The sequence below is a fragment of the Phacochoerus africanus genome, chromosome 5 (assembly GCF_016906955.1).
Source record: "Phacochoerus africanus isolate WHEZ1 chromosome 5, ROS_Pafr_v1, whole genome shotgun sequence".
Classification (NCBI taxonomy): domain Eukaryota; kingdom Metazoa; phylum Chordata; class Mammalia; order Artiodactyla; family Suidae; genus Phacochoerus; species Phacochoerus africanus.
This window is the reverse complement of record NC_062548.1, coordinates 99,042,177-99,058,462: the sequence shown is the minus strand read 5'-3', so window position 1 is coordinate 99,058,462 and position 16,286 is coordinate 99,042,177. Positions and strand designations below refer to the sequence as shown.

Here is a 16,286-nt window from a genome sequence, read left to right as displayed (position 1 = left end):
AGGGAGATGCCTCTCCCTTTTAAGATTGTCGACAGGCCGGGGAGACAAGATGAGACTACAGAAGTGCAGAAATCATTGAAGGAGAAGATACGTTGGGTAGAAGGGAAGAAATGCTTTTGGAGTTAGGGCCCGAAGTGAGTCATAGGTATTTTTCTGTCACCGCTTGTGGTTCAGAGCATCCTCTAAGAGAAGCCCTGTCACGCAGACATCATGTTGAGCCTTTGTAGGCCTGTGTCCCCTGGGAGGAAACTGAGGCTCTAAGACTAAGTAATTTGATCACGTCACTGAGCTTGTGAGAAGACGTAGGGTTTGAACCTTGACTTCCGAGTCTTGAGTTTCTGTTTCCTGCTGTCCTGCCCATGAATTCTCTTCTGCTCAAATGAGTGTGCTAAGCAACACAGGTAATGGCACATAATATGAGGAGGTGGGATCATACTCTGGGAAGCCCGAATAGAGCATCCAGTTGTCATAAGCTGGTCCAACCTGCTCAGAGAGCTGGACAACCATGAACTATTGGGCAGGAATGTGGCATGGACATTATTTTAAAAGCGTTTTATTACTTTATTAAATAATACAAATTTAAATTTTATTATTTAAATTTAAAAATGAAAAATGCTATGACTTTTATTAAATTATGTTAAAAAACAGTGTTATTATTACTGAATGTATTATTCATAAAGTCCCTTTGTGGAAAAACTAGAAAAAGAGATGAAGTATGAGAAGGGACTCTGAGCCCATGAACCAGCTGGTCATTGGAGGGATCCGAATGAGAAAGTATGAGGCTTGGAAATAAGGTATCGTCTGTAGAGGGAATAAAGAGGGGGAGACAAATGAGGAGGTACTGAGGAGTAATTCATGGGCTATAGTGACTGGGAGGATAGTGACACCATTTGCTGAGATAGGGAACACGGAAGGGATGGCTGGGCTGGAGGCAGTGATGGTGGAGATGAGTTAGGGACATGCTCATTTTGTTGTTGTTATGGCTGCACATGGATGTTCCCAGGCCAGGGGTTGCATCCAAGCCTTAGCTTCGACCCACAACCACAGCTGCAGCCACCCTGGATTCTTTAACCCACTACGCAGAGTCAGGGATTGAACCCGCACCTCTGTAGCACCCCAGACACTGCCATTGGATTCAGCAGGACCTCCGGGGACATGCTAGTTTTGAAGCACCCATGGGAAATTTACATGCACCTGTCCAACTGTGGCACCTTCCCCCTGGAATTCCGGGGAGAGGTCTAGGCTGGGCATTTAGATGTGGGATTTGTCAATGCCTAAGTGGTGGTTAAAGCTGTAAAGCAGATGTCATCCCCGGGAGAAGTACCTTGGGTATGAAGAGAGAAGAGAACACCATGGGAACCTGGGAACCATTAGTGCGCAGAGGTACTGGGAGGGCAGTTCCCATTGTGGCACAGGGGTAACGAATCCGATTAGTATCCATGAGAACGCAGGTTCGACCCCTGGCTTTGCTCCGTGGGTTAAGGAACTGGCATCACAGTGATCTGCAGGGCAGGTCGTAGGTGCAGCTCGGATCTGGCGTGGCTGTGGCTGTGGCCTGAGCTGCTGCTCTGATTCAGTCCCTAGCCTGGAACCTCCATATGCCTCTGGTGTGTCCCTAAAAAGACCAAAAAAAAAAAAAGGGGACTGGAAGGGAAGGACCTCCAAGGTAGGAGGAAAAGCAGCAAAGAATGGCGTCATGGACACCAAGAGATTAGGTGAGTGGGGAGATGGTCCCCCTCCTTCTAGGCAGGCTGGTCTGCAGATGCGCCTCCTGTGTTGCGGAAGGAAGGAGGGGGAGGTGACACTGGGCAAAGTGATCACTTAGGTTCAGGGTCTGAGTCTGTGGAGAGCCTTGCAACGAGTTCTGTCATTTCTGAGCGAGGATATCCTCCTCAGAGTTGAAGTGCGCAGAGGGGTGGTGCGGAAGGCGTGAGAAGGGTTGGAAGTAGCTGTTGTGGGATGTGGGGACGACCTGCCCCAGGACGGGAGGAAGTGCTGACGGCTGACACACCCGGCGTCCTGTGTGGGCTTCCCAGACATCACATTTCCCTTTCTAGAATTTTAGCACGTGACCTGCAAGAGGCAGGGCCTGCTGAAATCCTTGTTGCTGTTAAGTGACATTAAAGCAAAGGAAGAGAAAGGAAAAAAAAAAAAAAAAACACAGTGAGAATCTCGAGTGTGTTGAGCAGAGGAATGACGCATTTTTGGAAAGTGGAGTGGGGTTGCCGAGAAGTGTAGTGCCTGCTTTGGATGGAACTCTGATGAGGCCATGTCTGGTTTTTAGTAACTATATTAATTATTGATCTGTCTAGGGACTCCAAATGGAGATACCGTCACTTCATAAATATTGATGTGTTAAGAAGGCAGCCCAGTCACCCAGATGTGGCTGCTGGGGCTGTGGGTCCCTGGATGACCCTGGAAGAAGGCAGGGCCCAGGGACCATGTATTGAGCTCTGTTTTGGCAGGAAGCACTCTCAAGCCTGCACAAGTACAGCATGGGGAGAATGAGGCTGCCTAGGGCAAAGATCCTTGCTCACCGGAGTCCAGGGAACACGAGGGAGTCAGGCCACACAGAGACAGGAAAGTAAAGGCTGCTCAGAATACAGACCTCCCAACAGAAGTTCACAGATCTTCTCTGTCCTGCTCCTCTGTGACCATGACATGGCCATTTTCCCCTTGCTTCTCTCTTATCCCTGCTACTCCTTTCTCTCTGTGTCTCTCAATTATTTTTAGAGCAGTTTTGGATTTGTAGCAAAACTGAGCAAATGGTACAGAGATTTCCCATATAGCCCTCCTCTCACACACCGAGCCTCCCTCACCATCAGCATCTCCCACTAGAGTGGTCCCTTTGTCACAGTCTCTGAACTTACACTGATACATCATAATCTCCCAAGGTCCATAATTTACCTTAACTTCACTCTTGGTCTTGGACATTCTGTGGGTTTTGACAAAGGTGTAGTGACATGTATCCACCTTGCATATGATCGGTGTCATCCAGAATGGTTCCACTGTCCCCTCCCCCTTCCAACCTCCTGTGTTTCCTTCTCTCTTTTGATACTTTCTCAACCTCAAGTCTTTTTGCCCCTGCAGGCGCCTTACCCCATGGAGAGGGTGATGGCCAGGATGAGCCAGGGCAGGTGCCTCTCTTGTCTGGGTCTAAATCTGGTTCTGCTCCTATGCTAAGAAAAAGAAATCAAGACTTAGTGACTTGCCTGGGCTCCCAGAGCAAGTCTCCATGGAGCTGGAGTTAGACCCAGGCCGCTGGCTCCGACGCTTAGCCCTGATCCGTGCTCTGGGCCCTCTCCTGCTCGGAAGAACTCCATCAGGTCTTCCCCTTTGCTGGATCAGGCTGGCTTGGCCTCCTGGGCTTGGAGCCCCTGTCCCCAGGTCATATAAGGCCCCGGCCATTTGGCCTGCTGATCTGTGGCTTCCACTTTATTGCCTGTCCCACTCCTGGAGATAATAGGTTTAGGTGTTTTCAGTGAAACCAGTTTGGCAAGGGCTTGGATCTAGAGAGAAGGATCCATGAGATTGTCCTGATCAGCCTGAAACTGCCAGAGCCACATAGGTTCAAGTGTTGTGTATGTGCTCTTCCAGGGACCGTCCCTCTATCCGCCAGGTAGAGGGAACATGATTACCCCCATTTTCCTGGAAGCTGGGAATGAAGGACAGTGTGCACAAGGAGGTACAACCAGGGGCCTGTGAGGATCTGCCTGTGTCCTCTGGGCTGCCACCTCCTTGCCCACGGCCCAGAGGAGCCAGGTGCTACAAGGATGCTCACGGGCTATTGTTAGATAACTGAGCTCCTTCATCAAGGGCAGAAAAACACCAGCACGAAGTGAGAAGTCAAAATATTTCATTCTTGTCTCTTATGATTTTAGTGTCTGCATAGTTTTTGAGTTTCTCCAGACTGATTGAGGGTCTGTCTGATCAGCTTAGCCACTGTTAGCCCAGAAATTAGCTCCAGACCTTCAGCTATTAGCATCACTATATCATTGAGACAGTTGAACCCTTTCTATTCCTTTTTTTTTTTTTTTTTTTTTAACTGTACTGCTTCTCCCAACCTGACCTTCACTTTCACCTGCACTCCTCTAGGGTCCTTTTGCACCTGTTTAATTTTGCCATTGACCCAAGGACTCAGTCTCCCTTGGAGATAGACTCTCAATACCTTATAGTTTTTATTTCCTTCTCTAAAGATGTGGGGTTCTCACCTGCCACGTGGGCCACCCCCACTTTTCTGCCTGTAAACTCACGCTTAGGTTTCCAGCACAGCTGCCCTGAAGTCACCAGGCACCAAGAGGCAATTTCTCAGAAAGCCAGACCTCTATATACAGTTCACCATCTGTCCTGCAGGGCCTGCAGCAGCCCTGGTTTTCCTGCCCCCTTGTCTGCTCTGACTGTAGCTCTGTGCCAAGGTGGGTCCTGGGAAAGGACTGGCCTGGAGACTCCTGAAAAATCTTCTTCCTGGCTCCCTGCTCCTGTCTGAGAGCCAGTCCTAATAACAGCTGTGAACCAAGGCTGCTTTTGTGTGCTAAGGGGCAGAGGGTCACTTACTTTCCAGGAGCTAATGAAAAACAAGCTGTCTTGTTTGGGGGTAGACCCCTTAGGCAGAGGGTTGTGGCCAGCAAAAATCCCTGATTAGGAGTTCGGGAAACCGGTCTGTCCTGGTTCTCTTATTGCCTAGACAGGCAATTACAGGCAGGGCCCCCTGGCCAGGTGACCCTGGGCTTCCTTTTAATCCCACCTGCCCTCCTGCTTTCTGAGAATTATAGTGAAAGCCATGAAAAGAGTGATCTTCGCTGCACACCTCGTGGAGTGGCTGTGGGAGCCATACAAATAAGAGGAAGAAAAGGTTTCCTTTTCCTCCCCTTCTCTCCCCTCCCCTTCCTTCCTTCCCCACCCCTTTCCTTTCCTTCCAGTAAAAAAAAAAAAAAAAAGTTGATAGTTAAAAAATATTAAAAAAGGATTTTTATTCTCATCACTTCTGAAAATGTCAGTCCTTTACTATTATTTCTTTAACAAAGAGGTTCCTTGTCATATTTTCAACTTTTGTTTGTATTTTTAGAATTTAAAAACACAGGTAATACATAAAGAGTTCTCACTGTAAAAAAGTCAAGCAAGACTTGAGTACGTGTATAAAAATATTAAAGTTCTTTATATTCTCTTTCCACATCCATCCCCAGACTTACCTCCTGCTAATCATTTGCTGTGGGTCCTTTGAGGCCTTTTTATGTACATTTGCTGTATGAATACTTAATACACACTGTATGAGGTAGCTATTGCTGTGTAACAAATTATCTCCAAACTGACTGGCTTAAAATAACCAGTATTCATTACCTCAGAGTTTCTCTGGGTTGTAAATCTAGATGCAGTTGAGTTGAGTGCTTCTGACTTGGGGTGTCTCATGAGTTTGCAGTCAAGCTGACAGCTGGGGCTTTGGTCTCATCCGAAGGCTCGAAGAGAGTCCCCTCCAGACTCAAGCGAGGGGCTTTGGCTGGAGTCCTCGGTTCTTTGCTCCATGGCCTAGACATATAGGGCAGCTCACTGTAGGGAAGCTGGTTTCCTTCAGAGCAGCAAACACAAAAGTGAGAGGTGATGCCCCAAACTGAGTGTGATGTCCAACCCCCATTTAATGGGAGGGATTGATGTAAAGGCTCAGACTAGGGGTGGAGATTATTACAAGCCAACTTAGAAGCTGTTTCGCCCCCCACCACTCACCCCCCAACACATATACACACACACAAATGTGATCCTTTTCTGCAGGGTCTATCCTGATCACCCTTTTAAAAACTTAAGCTCCCATCCCTTAACTTCCTTTACCTTCCTCTGCTTTTTTTTTTTCTCTGAAACATTTTTCAACCTAATATCCTAAATTGCCTATATTTTATGTTTATTTCTCTCTAACCTCATCAAAATATAAGGTGCATGAGGGTAGAGATTTGGGGGAGGGGGTCGTATTTGTTCTCTGCTGTTTCTCCAGCATCTGGAACAGCAGCTGATACCTTAGCATTCAACAAATATGTGTTCATTAAGTCCTATATGCATTGTTTTGTAATTTGCTTTTCCTGCAATGTGGCTTGGAATATTTCCAAGTCAATGTATATAAGTTTCTGCTTAATATTCCACATCATGGCCATTCTATACTTTATTTAAACATTACCTTCTTGGTGGACATTCTTTTTCTGTGTCCTCACTATTTTGTGCTGCTGCAAGCATCCTCATACATGCGTTTTCCTGCATTTGTATGAATAGTTACAGAAGAAAGTCTCCTAGAAGTCTTGCAGTAACTTCTTATCTTTTGTGTTCAAACCTCATAAGGAGAGAATTACACAAGAGCATTTTTCTTTGTTTTAAAATGTCATGTTCCTTAACTGCTTTCCCTTCTTTTGCCTTGACATTGAATTTTGCATGATCAGAAAATGCCTGTGTAGTGACTTCAGGATTTCAGTTAGCTATTATCTGCTGGGGTCCAGTCATTGATGCTGCCCACGTATTACTAATTTCCACGGAGTTGGAATACCCTGAAAAGCATGGTGTCCTGATGTGTGCAAGACATTGAGGAGAACTTGAAGATAAAGCATTGGTTTTCTAGAAACTTTCCCTCTACTTGGGCATTAAAACATAACAAGTTTAATCATAGACAGTAACGCAAGCAGTGAGTCAGACATAATTTTGAGCAATTGAAGCGCAAGCAAGGCTGGCAGGACTTGGTGGTCAGGACAGGCTTTCTGAGGGAGATGGGGCTTGAGCCTGCTGCTCGAGGGAGGAGAAGGACCTGGAAAGGAGGACCTGGGAAGATGTTCTGGGTAGTAACCAGTTAACACCAGAGGGCAGGGAAGGAAGAAGCTGTTCCCTGCTCTGCGCTGAAGTGCCACGGGGTTGTCTTAGTTGATTCTGAATCCTTTGCAGTAGCGGCCGGCTGTGCTTGGGGATTGTGACGAGGGCTCCCTGTCACGCTCGGAAGGACAGCAGAGGACTCAGAGTTTTTGTCTGAGGGGTGCTGGGTAGCAGACCGCTGGCCAGTCATTGCTTCTGGAAAGCTTTAAATGATGGTTCCAGTGTGATCAAGACTCCCCACTCTCTTCTCCGGTGACACTTGGTGCCTTGTGTGATCACCCTCTCCAAGGAGCTCCCTCCCCTCTAGCCTCCCGTCCCCTTCTTCTGCCCGGAACTCTGCACCGGTCACTCACCCATCCTTGCCAGCCTCCATGGCACAAGCACACAGCTTCCTATTCACAATTGTGTGTGTTCTGCCTCTGAGCCGGGCATGGCTGACTGTAACCTGTTATGAAATCAAACCACTGCCCCAGCTCACCCTCAAGGGCCAAATTGCCCTCTTATAAAGAGATTTCTGCAGAACCCAGAGACCTGCTGGTCCCCCAGGCCTGGCTTGGTCATTATTCTCACAAGGTCATCCACCTGCTTTGGAAGAATTCTTAACAGCCTGACCCTCCTCACTGCAAGCTTAGCTTTAATCTCAGCTATGAAAAGGGTGGAAACATGGAAACCAAAATGAAGGTTAGTGTGTCCGAGTCCCATCTGTCCTGAGGACGATACTGCTGCCGCGGCACCATCCAGCACAGAGTAGAAGCTCAACAACATGTGAGGAAAAAACTAGGTAGAAGCCCAGTAATGATCCTCCTTTTAGAAGCGCCCTAGCAAGGCTGCTCTGTTTCTCCCTAGCGCAGCTCATCCGGCTGAAACAGCTGAAAATGAGCAATAGGAGGCAGCCTGCAAAGGGAAGCCTTAGGGGCAGCTTAGAGCTTCCGAGGCGGCTGGCAGCCCCTGGCACTTGGCCAGGGTGCTCACCAATCCAGATGGGGCAGACAAGTGGGGGAAGGGGGCAATTTGGCTGGTTTGTCTGGCCCACGTTCCTGCAAATGAACGTCACGTTTCTTTTGGCTCCAACTGGCACGTCCACTTTTACTGATCTGCAGCCTCGGTGTGTCACCTCCCAGCTTCCAGGAGCCCCACTCTGGCTGCCTAAACAATGTGAAGTTCCCTTCCTTCAGCCAGCTTTGCCCTCAGGTTTCCAGATTTTCAAAGCACTTTCCAAGTCGCTTTTGCACGTGGTCCATTTTAACTGACATGTCATTGGGATTTAAAACAAATGAACACATTGAGACAACGACACAGCTTCCCCAGGGAAATAACAGGATTTTTTTTTTTAAATGGAAAAAGTCCCCAAAGATGTGTCCTATGTTGCTCCCCAGCCACCCTGAGCTGTTTCATTAGGATGGACAAGTCCGGCATTACAACAGCAGAGGGCGCCAGTGGCTAAAGCACATAGATAAACCGCCTTTTGCTAAGACATTTGCTCTTCATTTGATTGCTCCACTCTTGTCCTTTCTGTCAGCTAAGAAAGAGATGGAAGAGGACTTTCATGGGGTTGGTGGGCAGGTGCAGGAAAGGTGAGCGGGACAGAGAATCCAGAGCAAGTGCCATTGCCTGGAGTCTGGGATGGAGCTGAGGATTGTCAGGTGCTGTTAGTAATAATTAATAGGGTCGGCACCACGGCCAGGCTGTGGTGGAATGTTCTCATTTGTTGCATTGTCGAGAAAGCCCTCCTCCCACCCCTTCCTTGGTTCTGTGGGTGTGGTCAGCTCCACAAAGCTCTTCAAGCCTGGGTTTGGGGGAAGGGGAGTGGGGTCTGTGTTCTTTCTCCCTTTAGGTCAGTGTGGGGGGCCAGTAGCAGATCTGGCCATCCTGCCTGTTTCATTCTGGAAACCATGTGTGTTTCAATCGCCTTTAACTTTAGAGCTGTTTTAGGTTCCTAGCAAAATTGAGGGGCAGGTACAGAGAGTACCAATCTACCTTCCTGCTGGGGCAGGGGCAGCCTGTCTCACTATCAACATGGGCACCAGAGTGATACATTTGTTTCCACCAGCGAGCTTTCACTGACACATGATTATCCCGCAGTTTACATTAGGGTTCACTCTTGGTGCTGGACCTTCTATGGGTTTGGGCAAATGTACTATGTGCAGTATCCCCCATTTTAGCATCATACGGATTAGTTTTACTGCCATCCAAATCCTCCGCACATTGGCTCTTCATCCCTGCCTCCTCCCACCCCTGGCAACCACTGATCCTGTTACTTTCTCCATAGTTTGGCTTTTCCAGAGCATGGCATAGTTGGAAACATACAATATATAGTCTTTTCAGATTGGCTTCTTTCACTGAGTAATATGCAACTTTGCTATAATCACTTATTAGTTCCAAGAGTCTTTTTGCCAATTCTTTAAGATTTTTCCACATAGGTAATCATGTCATCTGCAAACGAAGACAGTTTTATTTCTTCCTTTTCACTGCACCTTTTATCTCACTCATTGCATTAGCTAGCACAGTATTGAAAAGAAGTGGTAGGAGGGGACATCCTTGCCCTGTTCCTGAAATTAAAAGGCTTCTAGTTTCTCACCATTAAATATGATATTGGTTGTGGGTCTTTGTAGATGTTCTTTATCAAGTTGAGAAAGTTCCCTTCTATATTTTGGTTGTTGAGAGATTTTATTATGAATAGGTGTTGGATTTTGTTAAATGTTTTTTCTGCATTGGTGATAGGATGTGGGGTTTTTCTTCTTTAGCCTGTTTTTTTGTTTTTCCTTCTTTTTATGGCTGTACCCAAAGCACATGGAAGTTCCTGGGCCAGGGATCGAATCTGAGCTGCAGCTGCGACCTACCCTGCAGCTGTGGCAATGCCGGATCCTTTAACGCACTGGGCTACGGATCATACCTGCACTTCCGCAGCAATCCGAGCCATTGCAGTTGGATTCTTAAACCAGTGTGCCACAGCAGGAACTCTTCTTTAGCCTGTTGATGTGATGGATTATATTAATTGATTTTCAAAAGTTGAACTAGCCTTGCATAGCTGAGATAAATCCCATTTTGTCATGGGCTATATGTTTTTTTCTTCCATTGTTAGATTCAACTTGCTAGTATTTTGTTGAGGACTTTTATATCTGTATTTGTGAAGGATATTGGTCTGAAGTTGTCTTTTCTTGTAATGTCTTTGTTGGTTTTGGTGTCAGGGTGATGCTGGTCTCATAAAATGAGTTAGGAAGTATTTCTTTTACTTACATCTTCTATAAGACATTGTAGAGGATTGGAAAATTTCTTCAAAAATGTGCGGTGGAATTCACTAGTGAACCCATCTGAGCCTGGTACTAACTGTTTTTGAAGATTCTTAATTACTGTTTTAATTTCTTTAATAGATATAGACCTATTTACTATTTGTCTGTTTCATGTGTGAGTTTTAGCAGATTGTGTCTTTGAAGGATGCTGTTGCTGCATTTTGCTAATTATGATCAGCTCTATTTCCATCTTCCATTAGTTTAAAATATTTTAAATTTTCTCTTGAGGTATCTTCTTTGATCTATGTGTTATTTAGCAGTGTGTTATTTAATTTCCAGGTATTGGGGATTTTTTTCAACTGTCTATTATTGATTTCTAATTTACTCCCACTGTGGTCTGAGAGCAGATAGTGTATGATTTCTATTCTTTTAAAATTGTTGTGGTGTGTTTTATGGCTCAGAATGTGATCTATCTTGGCAAATGGCCCATGCAGTCTTGAGAAGAGTGTGTGTTCTGTTATTGCCTGATGATGGATTCAATAGATAACTATATTTAGTTATATCTAGTCATTGATGGAGCTGTTGACTTCAGCTATGTCCCTCCTAATTTTCTGCCTTCTGAGTCTGTTCATTTTTGATAGAGGGGTGTTAAAGTTTCCAACTATAATAATGGAATTATCTATTTCTCCTTGCTGTTCAATGCTTTTGCCTTGTGTATTTTGATGCTCTGTTAGGTGCATATCCATTAAGGATTTTAATGTCTTCTTGGAGAATTGGCTCTTTTATGATGCCCTTTGCTATCCCTGAAAACTCTCCTTGCTGTGAAGTCGGCTCTGTCAGAAATTGCTATAGCTACTCCTGCTTTCTTTTGATTAGTGTTAACATGTTACACCTTTTTCCATACTTATAATTTTAATCTGTAGGTGTCTTACACTTAAAGTGTGTTTATTGTAGATGGTATATATAGTCAGGTTTTGTTTTTTTGATCCACTGTGACAGTCTGTCTTCTAGTTGGCATTTAAAGTGATTGTCAAGGAGTTCCCATCATGGCACGGTAGAAACGAATCTGACGAGGAACCACAAAGTTGTAGGTTCAATCTCTGGCCTCGCTCAGTAGGTTAAGGATCTGGCGTTGCTGTGAGCTGTGGTGTAGGCCAGCAACTGTAGCTCCGATTCGACCCCTCGCCTGGGAACCTCCTTAACCTAGGTAGGGATTGAACCCACATCCTGATGGAAACTAGTCAGGTTTGTTACTGCTGAGGTGCAGTGGGAACTCCCTACCTTTTATGGTTTTAATTGAACATTTTATATGATTCTATTTTCTTTCTTAGAATGTTTGTTCTTTTTTTTTTTTAACTTATTTTAGTGTTTGCTCTAGAGTTTGCAGTATACATTCAGAGCTAATCCAAGTTAACTTTTAAATAATACTCTAATACGTCATGTGTAGTAAAGTATCTTATAATAACAAAATAATCCTAATTCTTCCATCCCACTCCCTGTATCACTGTTGGCATTTATTTCATTTATACATTAGCATCTATTTTATTCACATGATCTATAAGCATAATAATCAAAACATTGTTGCTCTTATTATTTAGAAAAATTATTATCGGTTAGATCAATTAAGAATTTAAAAAATAAAAGTGTCTGTTTTACCATCACTCATTCCTTCTGGGATGTCCTTTGTTTCTTTATGTAGATCTGAGTTTCTGTCCTATATCGTTTTCCTTCTCTCTGAAGAGCTTTTAACATTTCTTGCAAGACAGGTCTGCTGGCACCAAATTACTTCAGTTTTGGTTTGTCTGCAAAAGTTTTTATTTCTCCTTCACTTTTTGGAGGAATTATTTCATAGGGTTCAGAATTCTACATTTTTTCCCTCTCAATACTTTAAATATTTCACTCTACTCTTTTCCTGCTTGCATGAGAAGTCAAATGCAGTCCTTATCTTTGCTCATCTGTGGGTAAGGTGTTATTTCCTTCTGGCTTCTTTTTAGACTATTTTTCTTTGATTTTCTGAAACTTGTATATGGTAGATAGGCCTAGATGTAGTTTGTTGTTGTTTTTGGGTTTTTTGTCATGTATGTCACGTGGTGTTCTCTGAGCTTCCTGGGTCTGTGGTGTGGTGTCTGACTTTAGTTTAAAGTCATTCTCTGTCATTTTTGCTTCGAATATTTTGGGTGTTTTGTCATGTATGTCACGTGGTGTTCTCTGAGCTTCCTGGGTCTGTGGTGTGGAATCTGACTTTAGTTTAAAGGCATTCTCAGTCATTTTTGCTTCGAATATTTTGGGTTTTTTGTCATGTATGTCACGTGGTGTTCTCTGAGCTTCCTGGGTCTGTGGTGTGGTGTCTGACTTTAGTTTAAAGGCATTCTCAGTCATTTTTGCTTCAGATATTTCTTTTGTTCATTTTAAAAAGTTCTTCCCTTTCTGGTACTCCCATAATACATATATTATACCTTTTGTGATTGTCCCACAGTTTTAGATATCCTGGTCCTTTTTTTTTTTTTTAGTTTTTTTCCCCTTTGCTTTTCTGTTTTGGATGTTTCTATTGACATATCCTCAAGCTTAGAGATTCTTTGCTCATTTATACCCATTCCACCAGTGGGCCCACGAAAGGCCTCCTTCGTTTCTGTTGTAGGGCTTTTGATCTCTAGGATGTCCTTTTGATTCATTCTTAGAATTTCCGTCTCTCTCCTTGTCCATCTCTCCTCACATGCTATCTTCTTTATTGATTAGAGCCCTTAGCATATTAATCATAGTTGTTTTAAATTCCTGGTCTGATTATTCCAACATCCCTGACGTGTCTGGGTCTGGTTCTGCTGTTTGCCCTATCTCTCCAAACTGTTTTTTGCCTTTTAATAGGCCTTATATATATATATATATATATACATATATATATATATACACACACATATATATATATACACATATATATATATACACACATATATATATACATGTATATATATATTTAATAATTGGACATGATGCCTTGAATAAAAAAAGCTGCAGTAAATAGGCCATTAGTAACATGATGCTAACGTGTAGGGGGAGGGGAAGCATTCTCTTATCCTATGATTTGGTCTCAGGCTTTCTGTGAGCCTGTGCCTCTGAACTACAAGCTTTACATGTGTTTCTCAGGGTCCCACCACCCCTTTAGCGGGACAGGATAACCAGAGCAGGCTGGAATTAGCTTGGTTAGGATCTGATAAAACCACAGTAGTTTAGTGTCTCCAATGAAATAATTTCTCCTGAGAGCAGGCCTTGTTGAGAACTTAGGGCTCTGGTGTATTTCAAAATACTTCTCCCCCTGTCAGAAGCGAAAGGGGACTTTTCTCCAATATTCACTGTGAGAATCCGTGAGAATCTGTTCGAACAGGTAGAGGTAAATCTCACAGAAATGGCGGGGGGGGGGGGGCTTCTATGAGGGGTCAGCCCGAGTCTCTGGCTCTCAGACTCGTCCACTCTGGGACCCCAGCAGTCTACCACTTTGAGGGCACCCTTCCCTACCCGGCACTGGTTTCCACAAAGGCTGCTGCTCAGGAGTTGCTGCTCTGCTGAGTTGTGACTCGTGTGGAGGCCTGTCTGTCTCTCCCCTTTAGGGGCCAGGGCTTTGCCCTGTGACCTTACTTCTCCAGTGAGTCTTAAGAAGAGCTGTTGATTTTCCAGTTTGTTCAGCTTTTTACTCGTTAGGGCAGAGCAACAACTTCCAAGCTCTTTATGTGCTGGACTGGAAACCAAAACAGTTTATATCCTCACCTCTGATGTCCTGTACCAGGGAGAGCTCAGTGCTGTGGACAAAACAAAGACCTTTGTTCCTTTGACGCTCGAGTTAGGATTTGAAAGGAGCCTTGGAGGTCTCTCCATTCAGCCTCCTGATTTTCAGATGAGCATCTCGGCAGGCTGCACTGGGGGCGTTCCTCTCTGGATGATAGTCCCGCATGTTGGCAGAGTCCTGGAGTGCCCTGTTTACAGGGGACCCATTTGGGTTCACCATCCAAATGCACTTTCTTCAGATGAGTGAATTACATCCTACACTCAGTGTTCTGCTCCCTCAAGGGAACTTTCAGTGGGATTTTTATCCATCCACAGTGGTGATCTCTGGACGGTGGTACCATGGTGGATAGTTTTAGTTCCGTGTGATGGGATGATGGATGGTTTTCTGGTCTTTCCGCCTATTCCAAACTCTAACAAACAAATACCATCAGAACAAAAAGGTAACGTTTTAGGCCATGACCTTTTGGAAGCTGCTTCTCCGTGTCTCCTTACAGTCTGCAAGATGAACGTCCACCGGCGCTGCGAGACTAACGTGGCTCCCAACTGTGGCGTGGACGCCAGGGGCATCGCCAAAGTGCTGGCTGACCTGGGCGTCACTCCAGACAAAATCACCAACAGTGGCCAGAGGAGGAAAAAGGTAACTGGCTCTTTGGTGTTTCTTTGGTGTGCGCTGGCACCTCTGTGTTGGCTTCCTGAGAGGCCCTTGGAGTGAAGTGCTAAGACTCCCGGGGGTGAGACACTGGACTCAAAACAATGTGCTTGAAGGAAAAAGAAAGAAAAAGAAAAAGCCAGGCAGGTAACACAAACGTCTCCTTCAGTTTCAGAAGTGAGGAAAAGCTAAGCAGCTCTCGAGTGTGTGTTTCTTAGGGCAGCAGCAGCTTTGAGATGAGGACTCTGGAATGCCCTCCAGAAAGAGCTCAACCTTAGGCAGGGAAATGGACTTATCTGCCTCCGGGATTGGCATGAAAGCAATGTCAGGGTTTGAACTTTGCCTCTGGTATTCCTGTAACGAGGATAAATGGATGAAGAGCTGGAAGCACATTCTTTGCTAAGGAGCAAGCCAAGAAGATTTGAGATAGTGCCGGCACTCAGCTGCCCCAGGACTATTGTTAATGCCTGGCGACGTGAAACATCTGGGCCTTTCTTTGGAGACCAAAGCCCTGTCGCTGTCCGTGTGACATTCTGCATGTCAGTAGGAAGACATCCATTTGCTAAAATGTTATTTTGGTAAGTCAGGGCCCACAGATGTAAACAGAGCTCAAGGCATCCGTAGCATGTTGTTTGAAGGCCCTTCTTAGCCTTGGCTCCCAGCCTAGAAAATATAAGAGTCTCTGAAGGAGCAAGTTATGAGAAAATTGGACCCATGTTAACTGGGCAAGAAATCCTGGTGGGGGCGGGGTAGGCCGTGTGGCCCTCGTTGCCCAGGATCAGGCGCTCATTACTGGAAAAGCGAGTCTGACTCTGGGCGCTTCTACAGTCTGGATTCCGAAATGTCCTCCTTAAAATTTGCCCTGAGGTCCCTTCTGAAGGAAGGGCTCTGTGTTTTCCCTCCTTATTTTAGAAGCTGCCTACGTCTTTCCCCTACTGCCTCGCAGAAGAGCCTTTCCCCTGGAAAGGGAAAGTCTGGGTTGTTTCCATCTCTTTAAACAACTTCATCTTTACCTTGCCAATCAACAAAGTTGTTCTTTCAAGGTTGTGGGGGGGGGGGGAATTCTCTTCTCCTGGTTAACTCAGATTTTGTGCTTCGGGTGGCTCCTCTCTGCCCTATCAGTCCCACTGGTGGAAACAGGGCTTCAGTCATTGACCCGAGGCCCTGGAATCGCAAGCAGGAGGTCAGCACCCAGGATGCTGCCCCCCCCCCCCCCCGCAGGAGGCGGGTCAGACAGACACCCCTTGATACGAGGGTGAACACAGACATTTACAGGCTCAGCAGAGAGCCCTGATCAGGAGACGTGTTCCTTGGTCCTTGCTGGAAGTAAACTAAGACAGACTCTGTAGTAATTGTTACGAAACATTTCAAAGAAAACTCAGTGCCTTCCTGCTCCCCTGTATTTCCCTGGGCTAGGTTGGCAGTGGTCAGCCACCAGTGGTCTTTCTGGGATCCAGGAGAACCTGATCATAGAAGCAAACATGGAAGAAAAACTCAAGAAGGAGCAGAGTAAAAGACTAAAGGACTCCCGTTCTGATACTTTTAATTGCTGTGATGCTGCTGAGGCAAAAGCTGGAAAAAGTCAAGTGAACCAAGTAGTAGCTCAAGTTCACACAACAGGATAGGAGACAAGTGTCCTTGGCCAGAAGCTAAGGAGACTGCTTTGCAGGAGCGCCAGGCTTGCTGGTGGTTTGGGTCCCTTCACGTTGGCCCTTGCAAGTAGCCCATCATCGAGTGAGGACAGCTGGTGGATCAGAAGTTAAAGGGAGCAGAAGTGCTTGTGGTCTGAGTCC

The 16,286-nt window shown here is 45.4% G+C and overlaps 1 protein-coding gene across 2 annotated transcripts in view; it reads left to right on the top strand.

The window, feature by feature from the left end:
• PRKCE (protein kinase C epsilon) overlaps positions 1-16,286 on the top strand; it is a 514,416-nt gene that overhangs the window by 330,757 nt on the left and 167,373 nt on the right. For both annotated transcript variants that reach the window (XM_047782147.1, XM_047782148.1), the window contains one exon: positions 14,339-14,481. In XM_047782147.1, coding sequence (XP_047638103.1) covers positions 14,339-14,481 — 143 coding nt within the window. The remainder of the gene's footprint in view (positions 1-14,338; positions 14,482-16,286) is intronic.